At 50.8% G+C, this 22,644-nt stretch overlaps 5 protein-coding genes across 5 annotated transcripts; 3 read left to right on the plus strand and 2 right to left on the minus strand.

Moving 5' to 3' along the window:
• Window positions 1-48: 48 nt before the first annotated feature.
• Window positions 49-1,674, plus strand: EURHEDRAFT_414546 (protein HGH1). The gene is made up of 5 exons (XM_040782462.1): window positions 49-129; window positions 207-252; window positions 326-429; window positions 504-617; window positions 670-1,674. The coding sequence occupies exons 1-5, from the start codon at window positions 109-111 to the stop codon at window positions 1,453-1,455; spliced, it is 1,071 nt and encodes a 356-aa protein (XP_040637012.1). The 5' UTR covers window positions 49-108; the 3' UTR covers window positions 1,456-1,674.
• On the minus strand, window positions 1,659-4,748 carry EURHEDRAFT_414547 (uncharacterized protein). Its single transcript, XM_040782463.1, has one exon. The coding sequence runs from the start codon at window positions 4,528-4,530 to the stop codon at window positions 1,936-1,938; it is 2,595 nt and encodes an 864-aa protein (XP_040637013.1). The 5' UTR covers window positions 4,531-4,748; the 3' UTR covers window positions 1,659-1,935.
• Window positions 4,749-6,606: 1,858 nt separating this feature from the next.
• On the plus strand, window positions 6,607-8,955 carry EURHEDRAFT_460589 (transcription factor IIF subunit TFG1; the record flags this gene model as incomplete). The annotated part of the gene is given in 5 exon segments (XM_040784661.1): window positions 6,607-7,932; window positions 8,005-8,316; window positions 8,378-8,614; window positions 8,628-8,631; window positions 8,717-8,955. The coding sequence occupies 5 exon segments, from the start codon at window positions 6,607-6,609 to the stop codon at window positions 8,953-8,955; spliced, it is 2,118 nt and encodes a 705-aa protein (XP_040637014.1).
• A 402-nt stretch (window positions 8,956-9,357) lies between these two features.
• Window positions 9,358-15,684, minus strand: EURHEDRAFT_379389 (tetrafunctional fatty acid synthase subunit FAS1; the record flags this gene model as incomplete). Its single annotated transcript, XM_040779166.1, has 2 exons — window positions 9,358-9,825; window positions 9,892-15,684. 2 exons carry the CDS (start codon window positions 15,682-15,684, stop codon window positions 9,358-9,360), a joined length of 6,261 nt encoding a protein of 2,086 aa, XP_040637015.1.
• Window positions 15,685-17,006: 1,322 nt separating this feature from the next.
• Window positions 17,007-22,629, plus strand: EURHEDRAFT_460470 (trifunctional fatty acid synthase subunit FAS2; the record flags this gene model as incomplete). Its single annotated transcript, XM_040784650.1, has 2 exons — window positions 17,007-17,523; window positions 17,585-22,629. 2 exons carry the CDS (start codon window positions 17,007-17,009, stop codon window positions 22,627-22,629), a joined length of 5,562 nt encoding a protein of 1,853 aa, XP_040637016.1.
• Between the last annotated feature and the right edge of the window lie 15 nt (window positions 22,630-22,644).

Below are 22,644 nucleotides of genomic sequence, written 5' to 3' on the forward strand. Positions count from 1 at the left end.
AAATTTTTCCTACTCGGAAAACCGCACGGCCGATACTCTGCGCAGACCATACATACATCAAATTTCATTCTGGTTTCATTCAGGAACCAAGGAATATCGGCTACTACAATGCCTACAGAACTGGAGGAGGTGAGTCCTTCCTTTACCTGCACCTGTATTTTTGGGCCAGAAACATCCTAATTCATATATGTATAACCCTTTTGCAGCTTGTTGAATTTTTACACCATGGCAATACTCAAATAAGACAAATTGGTAAACACAATACCATTTTGGTCCAGAGGCCTTATTACAGACCTTGTGTTGACTGTATATGATTCCTATTCAGCGTGCGAAAATCTTGTTGGCTTCTCAACTGCGCAACCCAACCTCTTTAAACGCCATCAGCTCCTACCAGTGCGAGACTTGAAGCTCCTGGCTCGCGATTATACTGTGAATTCTCCTCAGTTTATATATATATAAAGGCAATGGTCATTTGCTGATATACTCTTGCCGCGAACATGTAGCCCATCGCCAAAAATGCATTGACCATTTTAATCAATCTCTCGGCTGATGAAGAAGTGTTGGACCATCTTGTCAAAGATGACGCGTTTATTGAGACTCTTCTTAGCAAATTGACAGTGGGTGGCCTTTAGGAATGATCTTGTCTGGCTTATACTGATATAGTGACAGAATGTCAAGGAGCCCAATGCGGATGAAGTTTCGATGCTCCTTGCTAACCTTACTAAATCGGACAATTCGAAGAAGCTCATCACCCTGAAACGGAAAAATCCTGATTTGGTGTCTACTTCATCAAACGCTATTGACCAGTTGATGGATTGTTTTGTCAAAGGTGCCGAGGGTTCTTTAAATAAGTTTGCTAACTATGACTATCTATCTTACTTCTTCGCGGACCTTTCGAAATCCGAGGAAGGACGAGCATATTTTACTACACGGCAAGAATATGACGGTGTTGTGCCTGTGACGAAACTTACGGTTTTCACAGAGCACAAATCCACAATTCGAAGAAGGGGTGTTGCATCAACCATTAAGAATGTTGCCTTTGATATCCCATTTCATCCCACACTCTTTTCCGAGGACGAAGCGAACCTTCTTCCTTACATTCTCTTGCCGCTCATGGGTCCCGAGGAATTTCCCGAGGAAGAGTCCATGGAAATGCTACCGGATCTTCAACTGCTACCCCCGGAAAAGCAGAGAGATGGTGACAACAGCATTATCACGACACATCTCGAGACATTATTGTTGTTGACCACCACGCGGGAAGGACGGGACAAAATGAGAAAAATTAAGGTGTATCCGATCATTAGAGAATGCCACCTTCAGGTCGACGACGAGGGCGTCCGCGAAGCTTGCGATAGGTTGGTTCAGGTCTTGATGAGAAGTGAAGAGGGTGAAGAGAATCCCGATTTTGCGGCACAAAAGCAAGATGAAGATGAAAAAGTTGTGGAAGTATTCTAAATGCAACCCTGAAAGATACCGCTTTTTTTTTTTCTTTCTTTTTCGTTTCTTTTCTTTTCTTTTCTTTTCTTTTCTTTCTTTTTACACCAGTGGTTCTGGCCCATTCAATATACGCTTTAACGTTCCTAGTGCTGCGTAGGGCAGCAAACGAGAGTTGTAATGAATCTATTGCTTTTAGTCATTTGTAACATTTATATTGCAATGCGAGATAGACTGACATTTCCTATAAATCACTAGTTTTGCAAAAAATACCTATATCGGTCCTATTAAAGGTGTCCATAATGTTAGGAATGAGCTAATGATAGCAGAAACGCCGCAATAAAGACAATCCGAATACCTCCACGACAGGATGTTCAAATCCGGTGCCAGCCATTGCCATCTTTCCAGTTTCCAGTTTGACCTCCTCAAATGTAAGGTGATCTTTAGAAAAGCTGCTAAACGCGATCGTGATAGAGTGACGCCATGATCGAATGCAAAGCATCAACCACCAAACGAAAGACTGGCTAGTAGCTCGCTTTTCCGAAGGTTATCCACTTGACAGGTACTTTCAGTATTGGAGGCAACGTCCACGTTATAACTAGGGCTATGATTCAAGAAGTCCATCGGCTCGTGCTTGGAAGCAGCACGCCTATCGCGAATAGCACCTGGCCCATGAAATTGTCTTAAGTCAAGGGAAATTCCACGGAACTGAGATGTGGGTGGCACTTTTAGCTGCTGAACTATAGGAGCGCCTTTCAATCCTCGCACAATGGGCTTGTGGTCATCCATGACAAATTCTGAACTTCCAGAACCCATAATCTTAGCCTGGGAGGGGGGGGCCAAGAACCAATCCGGAGATTGTAATCTAGCATCCAAAAAGTTGATATCCCGAGCTCCTTGCGTATGTTTGGGGCCCTGTGTGGCTTCGGTAGTCAAATGGGTGGGTCGTCGGGGCTCTTGTCCTGCTTTTCCATTATCTGTAACTGAGGGGACTAACAGATGCATCAAGGGGCTACTTCCATGACGAATAGTTGAAGCCAGAGACATGGTAAAACCAGATGTATTGTCATGCTTCTCTGTAACCCACTTAGGTCCACCAATAGTAGCATCATTGCAATGACCAAAAGATCGAAGATGGAAAGTGTCGCGATGAGCGCATTTCGCAGGATTTTCAGAGCCAAACTCTGTACACCTCATGTGTAATCCAGGGATGACGCCGTTGAAACCGGAAGACTTCGACACGGATCTACTACCAGGGTTGTTGTCCATTTGAGCTGTGCAAAACTCGGGCACGCAATCTAGGTGTCTTGGTCCTATAGAAGTGCGATACCCCAGATTCCTGGGCCGATGGGAGGAGCTCGACAGGTCTTGTGTTTCTGCGAGGAGGTCTTGACCTACGTCGCCCTCATCTGTGCGCCATTCCCATCCAACTCCAGGTATTTCTTGAATGCGATTTATAATGGTCTGCGCACGATTGAATTCTGCTCTGATTGCGCTAACTCCTGCCTCAGTGACTGTGGCTGCGATATTATGCTCATGCTCGAAAGGGTCTTCTATGGCAAGTAGAAATCTGAGTCGATTTCCGTTGTGATCAGTCTTGGCGGTGTGCCAACCCTTCTCGTGTTTTGGAATTATACCATCTTGGGTCCGAATTGAAATCACATTGTTGGCCCAGTGGAAGCTACCCTGTGGCGAACTGCTTCCTTGGGCTCCAAAATATGCAAAGAAACCGCGGAGGAGTTCGCCGACGGATTGCTGGTTACCGGAGAGCCTGTTGCGCTTGGAGATTGCCCTGAGCTCAGACTCATCATTCAAGAAACGAACATCATATCCATTTATATTTGTGACCTCCACGTGCCCGGGGAATGATCGCGGTACCGCCTGAAGATTAGGTACCAGCGGTGGATTGGCAACATTCATAAGGTAATGTATGGCCATAAGAATGTATCCGTATGAGCACATGGTTCCATGGTATGGGTCATCGATCTTTCGAGCTCTTGCCCACATTTTCACGAAAACACCAATGAGGCGTACCCTTTCGTCACAAAGGGCATAGCAGCGGAGCAGCTCTGTGTTGTATAGAGGCAGGCGCCCAGAGAAATTGATATTGCAACGAATACCAACCCCTGTCTGCGGAAGCCCAAAATAATCTGTTCTATGGCAAGGACGCAGTGTACCAGACAAACACCAAACACTCCGGCTCAGATAACAAGATTCACTGTGGTAATCGGGCTGATGCCTTTTTTGGGTTTGACGTCTTTCACGCTCTTCTTCCATTACCTTCATGAATTCTTGAGAAGGCTTCTCGCACAATTTGATGATAGGGGTCATAGTATCCGGCAACAAGTAAACACCAAACCCAGCATCTAGGAACGCACTCTCGAGAATCTGCGAACATTCATTTTCAAGTTCTTTGGGAAAATATGACTGATGCGTTCTCACCATCAGGTCAAGGTCAGTATTAGGTAGAATGAATCCATTGCGTAGACTGCCGAAGCATTTGAGATCAATGGCTTTAGGTCCCACAGTATGGCCATGTTTCAGGGCATGCTTTTCAAGTGCCTCTTGTGCAACCTTGGTAAGTATAACTCGCAGGCTTTCCTTGGCTTGCAGTTCATCGTGAAGGGAGCCTGGTGTAGGGATTCGTGAAGCCAAGCTGTCCAAATAGTTAATTTGTATTTGTTTCTTGCGATGAGGATCGGACTGCTGGTCACCAAAACGCGTTTTAGGGGCATGAGCATAGGTGTATCCAGAGCCAGCTGCAGTGACACGTGGAACTGCCCCGTGGTCATCACGAAAATCCAATTTTCCACGGCGAATATCAAGCGTATTGCAATTCACTTGGGAGGTTATTGTTTTCAAAGAGCCCATCCTGGTAATTTTATCTTCATATCTAGATTCGAAGGCCTTTTGATCATGGGAAATCAATTGCGCACTGGCATGATTCAACATTCCATGAACGTGAGGTGGAAGACACCCTGTTCTAGATACTCCCGTATCAATAGGATTAGCTGCAGGCTCGAAAAGGTTTGAAGCATGAGATGATTGATGCCTCGAATCCTTCGTTGATGAGTATCGGCCTGAGAATTGTGCCATATTGACAGACAATCCGTTGCTAGAGCTGCAGTGAAGAGACACAGGTGAGAAAGCAGTAACCGAAAACAGACAAGGAGATAGTGATGTTAATTTATAGAAAGCATCAAATGCTATCCTGAAAATATATCAAGCGACCTAATCAAAGAACCATGACATATTGTCAAGAAAATAGTAGGGGAAAAAAAGAAGAAGAGGAAGAGGAGCATCCTTATTATATTATTCTAACAAAGAGCTAATACATAATTTTGCAACTGAAGAGTGAATAGGTTCAAATATCCACCAGTAGTTATGTACTCCGTAATTACTAACGTAGACCATGACTGAGCTGTGGACACGGCCGAGCACGTCTGTATTCCATATAGAATAAGGATTTTTTTTAACCCATATATCTCAACATTTTTATATTGAAACTTGTAAAATTAAAATATTATTTAAGTTAATATAACTTTTAATACCTTCTTTGCATTCCTCTTTTTAATTATATATTTTTTAAAAAATTTATTAGACGAATCTTAAAATATTACAGTAATTTACAGGTGTGATTTTTATTGTTACAGACCTAGCCACATCAGTCTCACGTGACTATACGGGGAGGTAAGGCAGAATCATTGGGTTACAAGAAATGATGGGAATGCAGGAAGGAACAGGGATTCCAGCTGATAACCCAAAGGATCAGTCACGTGATCCCCTACCATTTATCTACCGTAAATGGTATACGGAATGGTATACGCTACCATCTATCTACCCTAGATGGTATACGGAATGGTAGGAGAGCAAAGGATATATAAGGACACTCATTCATGCACCTAGTTTAGTTCTTCGCAATCAATCTAGTTAATCAAGCATTGGTTACCTTCTAGTTTCTGACTCGTCCGCACTTAACCAACAACCCAGCATACGTGCTCGGTTGGCCTTGTTTCTCTATTCGTTACCTTTACCGTTTCTACTTGTTGATTATCTTACGGAGCCTGGAGGGGGCGATATACCTTCGACGTGATATACAGAGGACCTGGATGGTCATTGAGCATACGATTACTCGGAAGACACTTAGGGTAAGTGTCCTGTCTCGAAATACAACTAACTAGAACCCTAGGTACGATACGAGGGAAGCCAGGTTGTGACAGTGACTCATTCATAATTCCCCTGGATAGTTGTATGAGGTCTTTCACTGTGCTCCACTGCAGTAATCACCTTAGATGTTGTACAGAGTCCCATTCCAAAGCCAGTTTCATCAAAGTTCCAAATATCATCTTCATGTATACCATGCTCTTGAACAGTGCCCTGCACAACTTCAAACCACTGTTTTATGACCTTTGGATCCTCCTGTTTCGCACGCTGGTGTGCTATTCTCTGATTGTATCTTGTACAAAGTTCTGGATGGCATTGAACAAAGTTGTATGCCCAGTTGACTCCAATAGTTGAAGAAGGATCCCGTGTATGCTTAGAAAGTAAGATTTGTGTTATTCCACGCAGAAACTCAGGTCTAATTGAAAACCCTTCTTTATCTGCATCCAACAGATGCTTAGCCAGGACTTCTTCAAAAATTGTTAATTTATGGCCATTAGCGCGTGTTTCTGACCGTGGTTGAATTCCTTTAAGCCGGTTGAGCAAGATAGCTTTAGGCACACCAAATATTGCTGCAGCGCGTGATTTTGATCGGATCTTCTTTATTTTTATAAGCTTCAATAGCCATTTGCATTTGAGCTTCCTGAGAAAGAGACATTTTATATGGTGATGGTGAAAATATGACGCGTTGAAGAATGATTGTTGGAAGTTGCAGAGAAAATGGTCAGCTCGGTTGTATGGTCAGCTCGACTGTGGATTACGTTAGATGTAGCCGTGCTTATCTAATCAGATGTCTAAATTAACTACTAGTTATTGGGATGCGCAACCTGTCTCTCATCTCTCAACTTTTTAAGACATACAAACCACATCTAGGGAGCCACCTTTTGTTTCGTTTTCCTAACGTCATCGCGCCAGTTTTCTAACCGGATATTTTACATTGATAATGAAATTATTTTCCAGTCTCTGACATTTTCCCGACTTCCTCCGTATCATATCGGAACAACTTATACCATGTCTGCGCCTACAAACCAGTCGGACAACCGGCTTCCAACAGGTCCAAACGGGGCTCGTCCAATGAAGATACGCCGTCCAAAGATGGCCGACCCTTTAGTGCGACCGAAGAAAAAACCTGCATCAAGACCAGCTGCTCCTACGCCATCGGTACATGCAACAGCTTCCAAATCGTTGCCACCGCGGCCTGCTCCCCAGCCAATCATTTCAGTCCCTGCGAGAGACGACTTGTCAACGAACGGTTTCAGCGGTCCCTTACTATCTGAAACGTATGTGGACTATCCAATAGTGACAACAAAGCGAGCATTGCGCGAAGGTTTGAAACACCATGTCGCGAGGTTTGCTTCCAAGAAAAACATAGATCCGCGAGATGAATCGCAGTTCACTCGTCCCGTGCGACTCCAGCGTCGGGATCCTCGTGCAAAAACCCATGCAACGAACGAAGAGAAGTCTCAAAACCCCGAGAAGTTCCTAGACCCCCAACAATTGGACGAAGCAGAACGTGAAGAGTTGGAAGCCAAGAAAGCTGCCCGCGAGAAGGAGCGCGCTGAGAACCTTGCTCAGATTGCCCCGTCTGCCGGATCAGCACCGAAGCGGGCGAACGTACCGAAACAGAAGACCCAACAGGTTTACAAGGCAGAAATGACACCCGAAGAAGTTGCCAGAACACGGATCAAATACGAGGAAGCTTTGCCTTGGCATCTGGAAGACTTTGATAACAAGAACACCTGGGTAGGGAACTACGAGGCCGCTTTGTCAGAAACACACGCAATATTCGTACTTGAGAACACAGGAAAGATGAGAATGATCCCGGTGGAGAAATGGTACAAATTCAATGTCAAGAACCAATTTAAGGCGTTAACAATCGAGGAGGCCGAGAAGTTCATGGCGAAGAAAATCAAAGATCCGAGATGGTTCATGGAAAAACAACAGGAACAGGCAGAAAAGAAGGAACTGGAAAGCTTTGCAAAACAGCGTAAAGTTTACGCTGGAAAACAGGGCACTCCAGGTGGTGGGGAAGGTTTGGAAGCAGATGAAATGGATTTCGAGGAGGACAGGTTTGCGGACGACGAAGAGCATGATGATCTCTTTAATGAAGACGAAGAGGCAAAGACAGCCGAAAAGCGAATCAAGAAAGATCAGCTGAAGGCGAACGTCTTCGATCTTAAAGATGAGAGGGACTACGAAGAGGAGGAGCGTAAGGAGAGAAAGGAAAAAGAAGCCAGACGTGTGCAAGGAAAGGGCGTTCGGAAAGCGCTCAAGAAGAGAGAGAAGAACTATGACTATAGTAGTGGTTCCGATGTGAATCCATACTCCGACGATGAGGTATGCTTTCCTTTTTTTTTTTTTTTTTTTTTCGCCATTTCCGACAACATTTCACTGACCTCACTCCACTAGAGCTCCGATGAAAGCGAGGAAGAGCGGGCAAAGGAAGAAGAACGGAAAGCCGAAGAGGAAAGAAACAAAAAGGAGTCCGCTGCATCGACGAAGAGTGGTAGCACGCCTTCGGGTCGCCCTAAGCATACAAACCCCTTGAAAAAGGGCACATCCACGCAACCTCGGAAGCGATTGGGATCTCCTAATGCTTCAGATGCCAGTGGCACGGATACCTCTCGCAAGAAGACGAAGAGTAAACACCCTTCAACTCAGCAACCTACATCGCAACCGGATTCTCGTCCTCATTCCCCCGCCGCACCATCTTCGGCACCGGTAAGTTTTCACTAAAAAATACCCAATAGGTTGGGGAAGACCATTGACCTTGTCCCTATAGGCTGGAAAGAAACGCGTAAGAAATGTTCCTGGCGGTGGTGCAGGGTCTACCAGCGACGTTGATGGAGGCGCAGCTTCGGGAGGGGAAATGAGCGAGAGTGGGAAGACGAAGAAGTTGAAACTCAACCCCCCTACCTCTTCACAGACCGGGACACCCCAAGGGTCCAGAGTAGGTAGTCCAACGGCTATAGGAAATCGAGGTTTCACGGGCAGTCGTGCTAGTAGCCCGGACGGGGGAGTACCGATGAGAGGCAAGTTCTTCCTCCTCTCCCCTTTTCTGTTTCCTTCCTCCACGGCGCCGGTTTTAAGGAAGTTTTGTGCTGACATTATATCGACACAGGCCAAACTCGAGTATCTACTCCAGTCCCTTCTGGTGGCAGCCAGGGGTTTCCGACACCAGTCGAAATCCATGCTGCCATCCCCGCATCTGGTATTCTTAGCAGTGACCTGCTAAAGATTTTCCGTCCTCGGATCGGCGAATCCAAGGAAAACCATCGGAGATTTATTGCAATCGTCAAAGACGTGAGTGTCTACGGCAAAGAAGATAGGCTGTTGCGGCCCGGGAGTCTGAACAGTTAAACTGGGCTCGAAAGTTCGCCTACATTAAATTGCAACGAGGCCCTGGAGCCCAATATGAATGCAACAGGCCAGACTAAGACGGTGATTTGTCATTAGCATCTACTAGAGAATGTCAAGAACATATTGACAATAATATACAACCACAGTTGGAGATTGAATACTGTCACAAGTTGATTGAATATTTAGAAGAATGTCAAGAGATCAAGTAGTGATATGACGATTAAGGAAGTGACAACTCATTCATCAGACAAACATGATTCATTATTTATAATTGTTAAAGTCTTAACATGATTTTGAATGAGAAGATAGCAAAATGAAGAACATATCAACATATAAAACCAGCGGCGCTATTCTTTTAGAAACACATTACAAAAACTAAATTGGGGTATTGGGGTATGGTCTCTAAGCAGTTGTAGTACCCTCGGTATCCTGTTCATATTTCTCCCAATTGGCCAAGATATGAGCAATCCTGGGGGAGTTGGTGAGACGGTAAACATCCTCGAAATACTCCTTGGTGATTTCGAACGGACGAGCAGTGACGTTGGGGATGTACTTTCCGATCAACTTGCTGGGATCAATCGTAGTTTTGTTGATCTTCTTGAGAAGGAAGGACCGGAAGGGCTTGACACCGGAACGCAAGAAGGTGCTGTGGAAGGGCACATCAATTCCACGAAGGGGAATGGTAGCAAATCCACGCTCAAGCGCAATCGGCCTGGGCTTTGATTCAGTTTGTTTTTGGCATTCTTGGATGATCTTCACCAAGTGAGCCTTGACATCCTCCAAAGACATGCTTTGCATAAGAGCCGGGATGTCAACGTTCTGAGCCTTCAGGTAGTTAAGAACATTGGTAAGGCAGTCGAGCGCACGGAGCTAAGATTATTTATTAGCGAATATTAAAAATAAAAAAAAAAAAAAAAAAAAAAAAAAAAAACTTACATCACCGGCAGCGACATACTGCATGTTGGCAACGTTGTAGTTGACAATTTCCAGAAGCCAGCCAGTCTGCTCCGAAATATTTCCGACCACGTACTGCAACGCTTGCTCGGTAAAGGTCTTGGAGATACGACTAGGGTTGACAGCGCACATCGAGTAGTTAGAGCGGCCTTGTTCGTCACGCTCGACAGCCACTTGCATTGTCAAACCGCGGTAAAAAACCACGGAAACCAAGCTCTCAATGGGCATAACATCAGCAAGCGCAGCAAGTGCAGAGTATTCACCAAGCGAATGACCAGCAAAGCTGCTGTCCCTTTGGACAAGACCCTTGGAGCGCATGTCTTCAAAGCTTGCCTTTTCCATCAACGTCAAGGCGGGTTGCGTGAACTGAGTGGCCGAGAGGAGGCCGGCAGGCGAACGGTAGGTGTAAGAGGCAGTGTTCTCGTCAATTCCCTTGAAGATCTTCTCGGACTTGATGGAGCCGTCTGCATTCACGGACTCGAAGGTCATCGACATGTAGTTTTGACGAATGGCCTTACCACGGGGTCCACCAAAGTAGACGGTCAGCTCCTTAGGGTTATTCTTGACGATGTCAATGATGGAAAGACCATAGTTCTCCAGGAAATGGCGATCCGCACGGTCCCAGACTTCTCTGGCAACAGGACTATTGTTGTACAATTCCATACCCATTCCCTGCTCCTGCGAGCCCTGGCCGGTGAACACGTACGACGTGGCGGGTTGCTCGATCTCAGCTTCACCCAGAAGAACCTTGTCCTCAGTCTCCTTGTTGCTCGTCTCGACCTTGATGATCTTGCGACCTGCGATCATACCAACATGCTGCAGCTTGACGGTAAGCACGTCATTGGGCAGAACCATGCCAACCAGTGAGACGTGGAAACCGCGGACACGGCCGATGTTGTTCTCCGCGGCCCAGGTTTCCACGAAGCTACGGACAGCAGCACTGGAGTACATGCCATGCGTAATCGTACCAGGAAGGTTGGCGTAGCTGGCGAAGACACGCGAGACGTGGATTGGGTTGTAGTCCCCGGAGACCCGCGCATAGGTCTCGTTCGAGGCCGGGGCTCGCAGAACCAGAGGGGTCTTGCCGCTCAGAGGGATAGGGTTCTCAAAGTAGACGGGCTGCTCGATGGACGTGCCGTTTCGCTCGAGATAGTCGATGACGGGGTTTCCGTGGGAGTCCCCAGCCTCGTAGTCCACGGAGGCAACCTGAATGACCTCCTTGGTCGGAAGCTCCAGAAGGACCTGACCGACCGTCTGGACATGACTAAAGACAGATGTGTTCTTGAACCGGATCAGACTCTGCAGACGGAAAGTCAAGGTCTGACCGAGGAGTTCAACATCCGGCTCGTCCAGACGGAACCATTCCTTGGAGCGAAGGATGGCGACATCCCGACTAGTGCCCAGGTGAACTTGCATCGGCACCTCATCCTTGCGCTGGAACGTGTTTTCGAAGTCCAGATACGCACCGCGGTACAGGAACTGACTGGTGACATGCATGATCGGCTGACCATCTCGCATGATGGTGCCGCAAACCTCCACCATCTTGCCAGAGTCTTGGTTGATGACGGCGTTAATCTGAGCGGTAGTGTCCAAGATATCACCGACCTTCAGGGGCTGCGCGCCTGGCACCATCTTAAAGCCGTTCGACAAGTGGACCAGCTTCAGCAAATCCCCGTCAATAGTGCGAGGGAAGATGGGCTTTGTGATGGCCTGCCACCCCGCAACAATGGCAAAGTCCATCGGGGCGAAGACTTCCTTGCCTGGACGGTCGACGAACGCTTCACCGGTGTTGCCAACGGCATGGACAAAGTCGGCAACGGCCTGAGGAGTAATGGTCGCACGGCCGCCGGAGAAGGTCGCCGTGATGGGTGTGTCGAATGGAACGTCCTTGTTGCCGAACCAGACGCGATAGTAGAATTCCTTGATGCGGTCATTGCGGTCACCCATGACCTCACGGATGGGGGCATAGCCGGCCTCCGGATGGTACGTGAAGAGGAAGGTAAGAGGCACCACGCCGTTCTCAGCCGTCCGTGGCTCGAGCAAGGTCAAGCTGACCTGCTTCTGCTCGTTCATCTTCGCCTCCACCGTCGTGATGAGCTTGCCCGACTGGCCGGGCTCCTGCACACTGATGGTTGTCTGGGACAGATCGGTGGGATTGGTGATCTCAACGTACATCCCAGGCGTGGGAGCAGCGATCCGCTTCATGGGATTTGTCTGGAAACGGTGGCCTTGGACAAACACGTCCGCCTGGAAGAGTGCATGGCGCCAGGAATACGATTTGCCTGCCAGGAGGCGCAGCCAGTGGTCAAGCTCCGGCAGGTTAGCCGTGGGGGCCGAGGATAACCGGTAGGTAATCTTGCCCGCATCTTCCAGAATCGTGAGGCCGTCAGCGTCTGCTTCGTCCGAGTCATGAAGCTGCCCGCCCAGGTATTCGATGACGGGAACCTGGGCCTCATCACCACCGTACACATCCCGGACCAGATCCGCAATGTGGCCCTGGTGGATGCCGTTCAGAAGGTCCTGGACCGGCTCGTCGACAACAGTGGAGAAACGGGCGGCCATCGGGCCTTGCAGGATACATGTTCTGCCGACGTCCTGATCGACGACGGCTTCCAGATCTTCACTCTGCCACAGCGAGTCCTTCTTGAACCAGTACTCAAAATTTTCGTCCAACGAGGGCACGAAGGGCACCGGTTTCTGGCCACGACGTTGGAAAAGTAGCAACAAGTGGTGCACATCCTGGGCGTTGATGAGCTGCGTCGCCGCTTCGGGGTATGCGGCCAGGATGTTGTCCACGGCCGGATAGGGGGTGTTGAGTTCCGAGTAGCTCTGAAGCAACGACGGCTTGCCATCAGCTGAGGTGAAGCGTTCTTCCACCCGGCGAATGAAATCGCCTGTCAACCGCTTGAGAGAGTCGTCAATCCAGCGGAACTCGTGCTTAACATACATCAAATCCACCATCCGGTGCACAACCTCGGCGTAGGTCATATCCTCGAGGTCGACGGCCTGGCCGGCGGCATTGCGGCCGAACCAGACCTTCTGGAAGTCATCATTCAACTTCTTGATGATGTAGTTCCGCTGTTTCTTCAGCTCGGGCACACGTTTCGCCTTGTCAAGTTTGAAAATCTTCTGGTCCATCTCGTGCCAGAACAAGACACCGCGAGTGGCCAGCTTGTGGATCGGCTCACCCATTTCGGACAAGACAGTGACTACGCCACCAGCTGGGCCCTTGTAGGTCTTCTCCCAGTCCTGGTCGTCGAGACCCGGAGCGTCAGCAATCGCCTTCTTTGCGTTCTTGGAGGTGTGGGCTTCCTTGGCGGTCATCATGCGGCTTCCAAACAAACAGCCGTCAAACGGCATGGGGGGGTAGCCGAACCGCGACGACCAGTTTCCGGACAAGTAAGGGTAGGTGTCCTCCGAGCCACCGAAACCACTGCCGGCAACCAAGACAATGTTCTCACATCTCCGGATGCGGGTGTACATCTGCAGGATGGGCTGGTGGAAGTCTTCGAACGAGTGGTGACCTCCACCACGGCCACCGGTCCACTGCATGATGATGGGGAACTTGGGGTTGGCCTTGGCGATGTTGATGACCTGCTGAATGGCGTCGACGGAACCGGGCTTGAAGGCGATGTGCTTGATGCCCAGTGTTTCGATGTACTCGTTGGCAACCTCGATGGAGGGCACACCGGCGCCGATGGTGAGGCCTTCGATGGGCACACCGTCCGCGCGCAACCGCCCGATCAAGGGGATCTGCCAGGCCATGGCCCGGGGGTTCACGTAGATAAGGTTAACGGTGATACCCCGTCCCGGCGGGATTTCCTTCTCAATCTTGGAGATGGCGGCAGTCATGGATTGGGCATTGTAGTAGCCACCACCAGCCAGTTCGACGTGATAGCCGGCTTTCATGGTGGCCGCCACAAAGTCCCAAGGCACGGTCGTGGGCGTCATACCGGCCACCATGATGGGAGGAATACCTAGCAAGCGGCTCATCTTGGTGTCGACAAAAGTCTGGCCGGCGGCATTCTTGACCAGACGGGGACCAAATTCCTTGACCCAGTCTATGGCGTACTGGACGGCGTGCTCGTCCCGGTCAAATAACTCGGGCTTGTAACCGACCTCGCCGTTGGTACCATCGATGGCACCGGCCAGGATGACGCGCACGCCTGTTCCGTCCTTGTTGCGGTTGGTGAGGACGCCCAGGCCGGAGATGCCACCGGGGCCAAAGTCGACAATGTGTGTGGCATTGGGGAAAACAGTGGCCTGTTCCCAATCGACGGGGTCATGGGTAATCATGCGAACCAAGGCCGGGACGACGTCGTTGTCGGCGCTGGAGCTCCGGAGGTCCTCACCAGTGCGGGTCCCGTAAACGGGAATAGCGAGAGTCTTGGCGGGAATTTGAATTTTGGCAGCATTCAGATCTTCCAGGATGCGGTCGTAGGCCGAGGACAGATATTGACTGTGGAAGGGGGCGGTGATGGGAAGGAAGCGGTTGACAAAGCGGACCTTGCGCTGAGTGAAGGGAACCCGGTTCTGGTCCAAGCCTGTGGGAGCTTTGACCTTGCGAAGACGCAGGTTCAGACCATAGAGCGAGAGTGGGGGACCAGTGACGACAAAGTTCCGAGCGCTGTTGACCAGGGAGATCGAGATGTGACGGTCAGTGGGCAAATGCTGGTTGGTAGCATCGATATGTTCCTGAACCGCAGACTTAGGGAGATCACGGATGGACAGCATGGGAGTTGGATTGCCCTCGCCATTTTCTATCGAGTCCTGCAGCACAGAAGGCGCGATGGAAGTGCGGGGGTAGGCCTGCTGGCTGCGGAGACCGATCCAGAAGAGCATGGTCAAGGCATCCCGGGAAGCCTTGCGGAAAGAATCCCAGGAGGTGGCCGAGGCGATGGCAGCGGCAGTGATGACACCCTGAGAATGGCCGGTAGTACCGCTGAAACGTTCGAGCACCTCGCCAGGCTCGCGGCCCAAGACCTTGCAGGTGACCGTGAAATGAGCCAATTGAACCAAACCGATCAATGGTAAGCTAACGGGAGCAGCAACCAGGTAATCAGTGTCGGGCTGGGAGTCGCGGTCCTGGAGCCATCGCAGAATATCCAGACCCTTGGGATACAACTTGCTGGCCTCTGGTTCACGGGAGAGCGACTGCAACAGTTCGGCAGCGGGGTTGACAAGATCTTCCACAAATGAGGGATAGGTGGTGTAGATCTCCCGCAATTCATCAAAGTATTCTTCAATGTTACCCTGGCCCCCAAATACGGAATAGATGCTAGCCTTCTCCTCCGAGGCGGCACGGAAGAGGGCCGAGTCGTAAGGCTTGGTGGAACGGCCGGCAGCAGCTCTGCCGGCGTAGTAGGCCTGGACAACAGCAACACGCTTTGCAGAGATACCGGGCAGAGCAGCAGCAACGGCGTGAACATCATTACCACGCATGAAAGCCCGCTCGAACTCGTTGAGACCCAATTTCAGGACTTCCAGATACGTCCCTTGGGCATCATCCTCGCCTTCCTCAACTTCGTGGGCGACGTGGCCAATATAGCGAGCGACCAACTCGGCAACGGACGAAGGTTCATCGTCCTGAGCCAGCTCATCTGTTGGTTCCGGTAACGAAGCCGTGAAGGAGTCTTTTAACTGAGAGGCGTGGAAGTGAATGGAGGTCGGGACGAGGAACGAGAATTCAAGCGAGCCATGGCTCAAGATGAGAGGACGCAAAGATTGAGAAGACCGGGGGGTATTAATGCCCGTCTGGGGGGCTGTTCCGTACATGATGGTGTCGTGTCTATTCGTTTAACAAAGGATGATAATAAATGATAATCTTCTAGCTCTTTGAATTGTTAGCCTTTATTCCGGTCAAGAACGTCCAAGTACATCCAAGTGGGCTCACCTCAAGCACGGATGCAATGCGAAATGACACAAGAGGGAATCAAATAGAAGAATAAATGATCATAAAAAAGAAAGAATATTACAATGAAGGGAAGAGAGAAGAATAGGAGGAAGAGAAAGAGGAAGAGGAGAGAGTATGTGAGGTGGAGGGGAGGGAGAGAGAGAGCGAGCAAGACTATGGGAAAAAAAGTTATGGATGGATATGGCGGGGACCGGAGAGCCAGTTGTTGATCGCCAGTACCAGCACAATTATGTCTGTAGTAGTACTCCGTACTAAGTGCACACAGTCAATTCAACGGGCTCTGCTAGTCAATTCAATGTCAAGTATCTTCTGCATTTCTTCCATGTACTATTATTACTGCTATGTACTCCCCGTACGGAGTACACACAACTGGTATGAAAAATCTGGTTGACCACGCCCCCTCCTAATTGGGAATAGCCCCCCAAAGGTCCAAACGGTTGGGCTGGACCTGGTGGGGCGTTCCATCTTTGGCGGTATTACAGTACCATACCGGCATCCCGAGTTTCACAGAGACAGTGATATAGATAGGAATTCTGTGCATAACAATCCATTCTATACCCGAGGGGTACAGCGTAGAGCATGTTACTACAGGGGTATTGCCCTGGAAAGGGTACTGTACCATACTATATGTACAAGCATATTGACAATGCTTGTATCCACTTGTTATTAATCAGAGCCATTGGCCAATCACATCTCAGACAAACACATCTCAATACAGATTAATACAGATCCATACACTGTGACATTTTTTTCTCTGGTCCACCTGTTGTTGTCAACCCCCCAACACTCACCAAAAGCCAGTACACACTAGTAGTACTCCGTAGAGTGTGTGTACTATGTATTGACTGTCGCCGAATTGCGGCCGAGTCGGGGTTTTCCGTACACTAATCCCGTCCTCCACTACTGGTCTTCCATCTTCATCTCTCTCTCTCTCTCTTCTCCATTGTTAGCAAGCACTATTTGGGGTATGCATCCATATACCTGCCATTTCTCTTTGCCATACTAATTGCATGTCTAGGACTCCTTCTTTATATCCTTTAACTGTCTATACCTAATTTTTTTTTATCCTCTTCTCCCCCGGCTAGCGGACAACTGGACTCTCTGACTTGTACATATTCACAATCCCTCCCCACCTCGAATTATCCTTTCCTCTCATCCTCTTCCGTGATACCCTTCCCTAAATATGCGCCCCGAAGTTGAGCAGGAGCTCTCGCACACCCTGCTGGTCGAGTTGCTCGCCTATCAGTTTGCCTCGCCTGTCAGGTGGATTGAAACTCAAGATGTCGTCCTCGCTGAGCAACGCACCGAACGTATCGTCGAAATTGGTCCCGCAGACACTTTGGGTGGGATGGCCAGGCGTACACTAGCCTCCAAATATGAAGCCTACGATGCTGCCACTTCCGTACAACGTCAAATTCTCTGCTACAACAAGGACGCAAAGGAAATCTACTACGATGTCGACCCTATTGAGGAGGAGCCCGAACCTGCTCCCGAATCGGGTGCTGCCTCGACCCCCGCCGCTTCTGCACCCGCTGCTGCTGCTGCAGCGGCCCCAGTTGCTGCTCCTGCTGGACCTGCTGCCGCTGTTGAAGATGTTCCCGTCAATGCAGTTGATGTACTTAGATCATTGGTTGCTCAGAAATTGAAGAAGTCTCTGGCCGATGTGCCTCTGACCAAAGCTATCAAAGACCTTGTGGGCGGTATGTCTTCTCTTTCCAAGGATATCTATATCATATGAATACTAATTTTGTGACTGTCTAGGCAAATCTACTCTTCAAAATGAAATTCTCGGAGATTTGGGTAAGGAATTTGGTTCCACGCCAGAGAAGCCAGAAGACACTCCGCTGGATGAGTTGGGTGCCGCGATGCAGGCTACCTTCAACGGGCAATTGGGCAAACAGTCATCTTCCCTTATTGCCCGCTTGGTTTCCTCCAAGATGCCCGGTGGCTTTAATATCACTGCCGTTCGCAAGTACTTGGAGACCAGGTGGGGTCTGGGTTCCGGCCGCCAGGACGGTGTCCTCCTGCTGGCCCTCACCATGGAGCCTCCGTCCCGTCTGGGTTCCGAGGCAGATGCCAAGGCTTACCTCGACGATACCGCCAACAAGTATGCAGCCAACGCCGGCATCAGTCTGTCCACCCCGGCCGCCGGTGGTGACAGCGGAGCTAGCAGTGGTGGCATGCTCATGGATCCTGCCGCTATTGATGCCTTGACCAAGGACCAGCGTGCCCTCTTCAAGCAACAACTCGAAATCATCGCCCAGTATCTGAAAATGGACCTCCGGTCCGGTGACAAGGCTTTCATCACCTCCCAGGAGACCCAGAAAACGCTCCAGGCGCAGCTGGACTTGTGGCAAACGGAGCACGGCGACTTCTACGCATCGGGCATTGAGCCATCCTTCGACCCGCTCAAGGCCCGTGTGTACGATTCGTCCTGGAATTGGGCTCGTCAGGATGCCTTGAGCATGTACTACGACATCATCTTCGGACGTCTTCAGGTTGTCGACCGCGAGATCGTCAGTCAGTGCATTCGCATCATGAACCGTTCCAACCCGCTCCTTCTCGACTTCATGCAGTATCATATCGACAACTGCCCCACGGACCGCGGCGAGACCTACCACCTCGCCAAGGAGCTGGGCCAGCAGCTCATCGAGAACTGCAAGGAGGTTCTCGGCGTGTCTCCCGTCTACAAGGATGTCGCCGTCCCCACCGCGCCCCAGACCACCATCGATGCGCGCGGGAACATCGGGTACCAAGAGGTACCACGCGCCAGTGCTCGCAAACTGGAGCATTATGTCAAGCAGATGGCCGAGGCCGGTCCCATCTCGGAGTACAGCAACCGCGCTAAGGTTCAGAATGACCTGCGGAGTGTCTACAAGTTGATCAAGAAGCAGCATCGCATGTCCAAGGCCACCGAGCTCCAATTCAACACTCTGTACAGGGATGTCCTGCGCGCCCTCAACATGAACGAAAACCAGATCATGCCCCAGGAGAATGGTGGCAGCGGGACGAAGAAGAGCCGCAACGGCATCAAGCCCCCGCGCGCTGGCAAGGTCGAAACCATTCCCTTCCTGCACCTCAAGAAGAAGTCGGAGCATGGCTGGGACTACAACAAGAAGCTCACCGGTGTCTACCTCGACGTCCTCGAGTCTGCTGCCCGAGCCGGCCTGTCCTTCGAGGGCAAGAACGTTCTCATGACCGGTGCTGGTGCTGGATCCATCGGTGCAGAGGTCCTCCAGGGCTTGATCAGCGGTGGTGCCAAGGTCATCGTCACCACCAGCCGCTACTCTCGCGAGGTCACCGAATACTACCAGAGCATGTACGCTCGCTACGGTGCCCGTGGCTCGCAGCTCGTCGTGGTCCCCTTCAACCAGGGCAGCAAACAGGATGTCGAGGCCCTGATTGAGTACGTCTACGATACCAAGAAGGGTCTTGGATGGGACCTGGACTTTGTCGTTCCCTTCGCCGCCATCCCTGAGAACGGTCGTGAGATCGACTCCCTCGACTCCAAATCCGAACTCGCCCACCGCATCATGTTGACCAACGTTTTGCGCCTCTTGGGTAGCATCAAGGCCCAGAAGCAGACCCGCGGCTTCGAGACGCGGCCCGCTCAGGTTATTCTTCCCTTGTCCCCCAACCATGGCACGTTCGGAAACGATGGTCTTTACTCCGAATCCAAACTGGGCCTGGAGACTCTGTTCAACCGCTGGCACTCGGAGAACTGGAGCAACTATCTCACTATCTGCGGTGCTGTCATTGGCTGGACCCGTGGCACTGGCCTGATGAGCGGTAACAACATGGTCGCTGAAGGTGTCGAGAAGCTTGGCGTTCGCACCTTTTCCCAGCAAGAGATGGCTTTCAACTTGCTTGGTCTCATGGCCCCCGCCGTCGTCAACCTCTGCCAGATCGATCCAGTGTGGGCTGACCTCAACGGTGGCCTGCAATTCATCCCCGATCTGAAGGCTCTCATGACCAAGCTCCGTACCGAGATCATGGAGACTAGTGACGTGCGCCAGGCTGTCATCAAGGAGACTGCCATCGAGAACAAGATCGTCAACGGCGAGGACAGCGCGGTGCTCTACAAGAAGGTCGTTGCTGAGCCTCGTGCTAACATTAAATTCCAATTCCCCAACCTCCCTGACTGGGAGAAGGATGTCAAGCCCCTCAACGAGAACCTCAAGGGCATGGTCAATCTGGATAAGGCTGTCGTCGTCACTGGTTTCTCTGAAGTCGGACCATGGGGTAACTCCCGCACTCGCTGGGAGATGGAGGCTCACGGCAAGTTCTCCCTCGAGGGTTGCGTGGAGATGGCATGGATCATGGGTCTCATTCGGCACCACAATGGCCCGATCAAGGGTAAGGCGTATGCGGGATGGGTTGACGCCAAGACCGGCGACCCCGTTGACGACAAGGACGTAAAGACCAAGTACGAGAAGCACATTCTCGAGCACTCGGGTATCCGTCTCATCGAGCCCGAGCTGTTCAAAGGATATGACCCCAAGCAGAAGCAGTTGCTTCAGGAGATTGTCATCGAGCACGACCTCGACCCCTTCGAGGCGTCCAAGGAGACCGCAGAGGAGTTTAAGCGCGAGCATGGCGACAAGGTGGAGATTTTTGAGCTCGAATCAGGCGAATACACTGTGCGTCTCAGGAAGGGCGCTACGCTTCTCATCCCCAAGGCGCTACAGTTTGACCGTCTTGTGGCTGGCCAGATCCCCACTGGCTGGGACGCCAAGCGGTATGGTATCCCCGACGATATCATCGAGCAGGTTGATCCGGTTACCCTGTTCGTTCTGGTCTGCACAGCTGAAGCGATGCTGTCGGCCGGTGTTACCGACCCGTACGAGTTCTACAAGTATGTTCACTTGTCGGAGGTCGGTAACTGCATTGGTTCCGGTATTGGTGGTACCCACGCCTTGCGCGGCATGTACAAGGACCGTTACCTCGACAAGCCGCTGCAGAAGGACATCCTTCAGGAGTCATTCATCAACACTATGAGCGCCTGGGTCAACATGTTGCTTCTGTCGTCGACCGGTCCCATCAAGACCCCCGTCGGTGCTTGTGCCACGGCTGTCGAGTCCGTTGACATCGGTTACGAGACCATCGTCGAAGGCAAGGCCCGTGTTTGCTTCGTCGGTGGTTTTGACGACTTCCAGGAGGAAGGCTCGTATGAATTCGCCAACATGAAGGCGACTAGCAACGCCGAAGACGAATTCGCTCATGGTCGTACCCCACAGGAGATGTCGCGTCCCACCACCACCACCCGTGCCGGTTTTATGGAATCTCAGGGTTGCGGTATGCAACTCCTTATGAATGGCCAGCTGGCCTTGGATATGGGCGTCCCCATCTACGGTGTGTTGGCCTTGTCCACGACCGCCACTGATAAGATCGGACGTTCCGTTCCCGCCCCCGGTCAGGGTGTCCTCACCACGGCCCGTGAAAACCCTGGCAAGTTTCCGTCCCCGCTCCTGGACATCAAGTACCGTCGCAGACAGCTCGACCTGCGTCGGAGGCAAATCAAAGAGTGGCAAGAGTCGGAACTGCTCTACCTCCAGGAAGAGGTGGATGCCATGAAGGCTCAGGACTCAGAGTTCGACACGTCCGAATACATGCAAGAACGCGCCCGTCACGTCGAGCGAGAGGCTGTTCGCCAGGAGAAGGATGCACAATTCAGTCTGGGTAATAACTTCTGGAAGCAAGATTCTCGCATTGCTCCTCTGCGTGGTGCCCTGGCCACCTGGGGTCTCACCATCGATGACGTTAATGTCGCGTCCTTCCACGGTACTTCGACCGTTGCCAACGACAAGAATGAGTCCGACGTCATTTGCCAGCAGATGAAGCACCTCGGCCGCAAGAAGGGCAACGCCCTCATGGGTATTTTCCAGAAGTATCTCACGGGTCACCCGAAGGGTGCTGCTGGTGCTTGGATGTTCAACGGCTGCTTGCAGGTCCTGGACACTGGTCTTGTTCCCGGAAACCGCAACGCCGATAACGTTGACAAAACTTTGGAGAAGTTCGACTACATCGTCTACCCCAGCCGTAGCATCCAAACAGATGGTATCAAGGCCTTCTCTGTCACCTCCTTCGGATTCGGTCAAAAGGGTGCTCAGGTCATTGGTATTCACCCCAAGTATCTCTACGCAACCCTTGACCAGGCCCAGTTCCAGACCTATAAGACCAAAGTTGAATCCAGACAGAAGAAAGCCTACCGTTATTTCCATAACGGCCTGGTCAACAACAGCATCTTCGTCGCCAAGAGCAAGGCTCCTTACGAGGACGACATTCAGAGCCAGGTCTTCCTCAACCCCGATTATCGCGTGACGGCCGACAAAAAGACCTCCGAGCTCAAGTTCCCTGCCGTCCCTCCCAAGACCGAGGACAAGGGTGCTGAGAGCACTCGTCAAGTGGTCGAGTCCCTCGCCAAGGCCAATGCCGCCGAGAACTCGAAGATCGGAGTGGATGTGGAGAACATTGAAGCTGTGAACATCGACAATGAGACATTCATTGAGCGCAACTTCACGGCCAGTGAGCAAGAGTACTGTCGCAAGGCCGCATCGCCACAGTCCTCGTTTGCAGGACGGTGGAGCGCCAAGGAAGCCGTCTTCAAGTCTCTCGGTGTCTCCAGCAAGGGTGCTGGTGCTCCCTTGAAGGACATTGAGATTGCAAATGACACGAATGGAGCACCATTGGTCAACTTGCACGGTGCTGCGGCCGACGCTGCCAGCCAAGCCGGCGTGAAGGGTGTTAATGTCAGCATTAGTCACAGTGACTCTCAGGCTGTTGCAGTTGCAGTTTCCCAGTTCTGATTATGTGGACGGAGA

This window comes from Aspergillus ruber (genome assembly GCF_000600275.1).
Source record: "Aspergillus ruber CBS 135680 unplaced genomic scaffold scaffold00022, whole genome shotgun sequence".
Classification (NCBI taxonomy): domain Eukaryota; kingdom Fungi; phylum Ascomycota; class Eurotiomycetes; order Eurotiales; family Aspergillaceae; genus Aspergillus; species Aspergillus ruber.

What these genes read in the sequence shown, in the direction of transcription:
- EURHEDRAFT_414547 (XM_040782463.1), bottom strand. Translation starts at nt 4,530, where the DNA reads ATGGCACAATTCTCAGGCCGATACTCATCAACGAAGGATTCGAGGCAT.
- EURHEDRAFT_414546 (XM_040782462.1), top strand. Translation starts at nt 109, where the DNA reads ATGCCTACAGAACTGGAGGAG. An exon ending in TGCCTACAGAACTGGAGGAG is followed by an intron (nt 130 to 206) that starts GTGAGTCCTTCC and finishes ACCCTTTTGCAG; the next exon opens with CTTGTTGAATTTTTACACCA. An exon ending in TACTCAAATAAGACAAATTG is followed by an intron (nt 253 to 325) that starts GTAAACACAATA and finishes ATTCCTATTCAG; the next exon opens with CGTGCGAAAATCTTGTTGGC.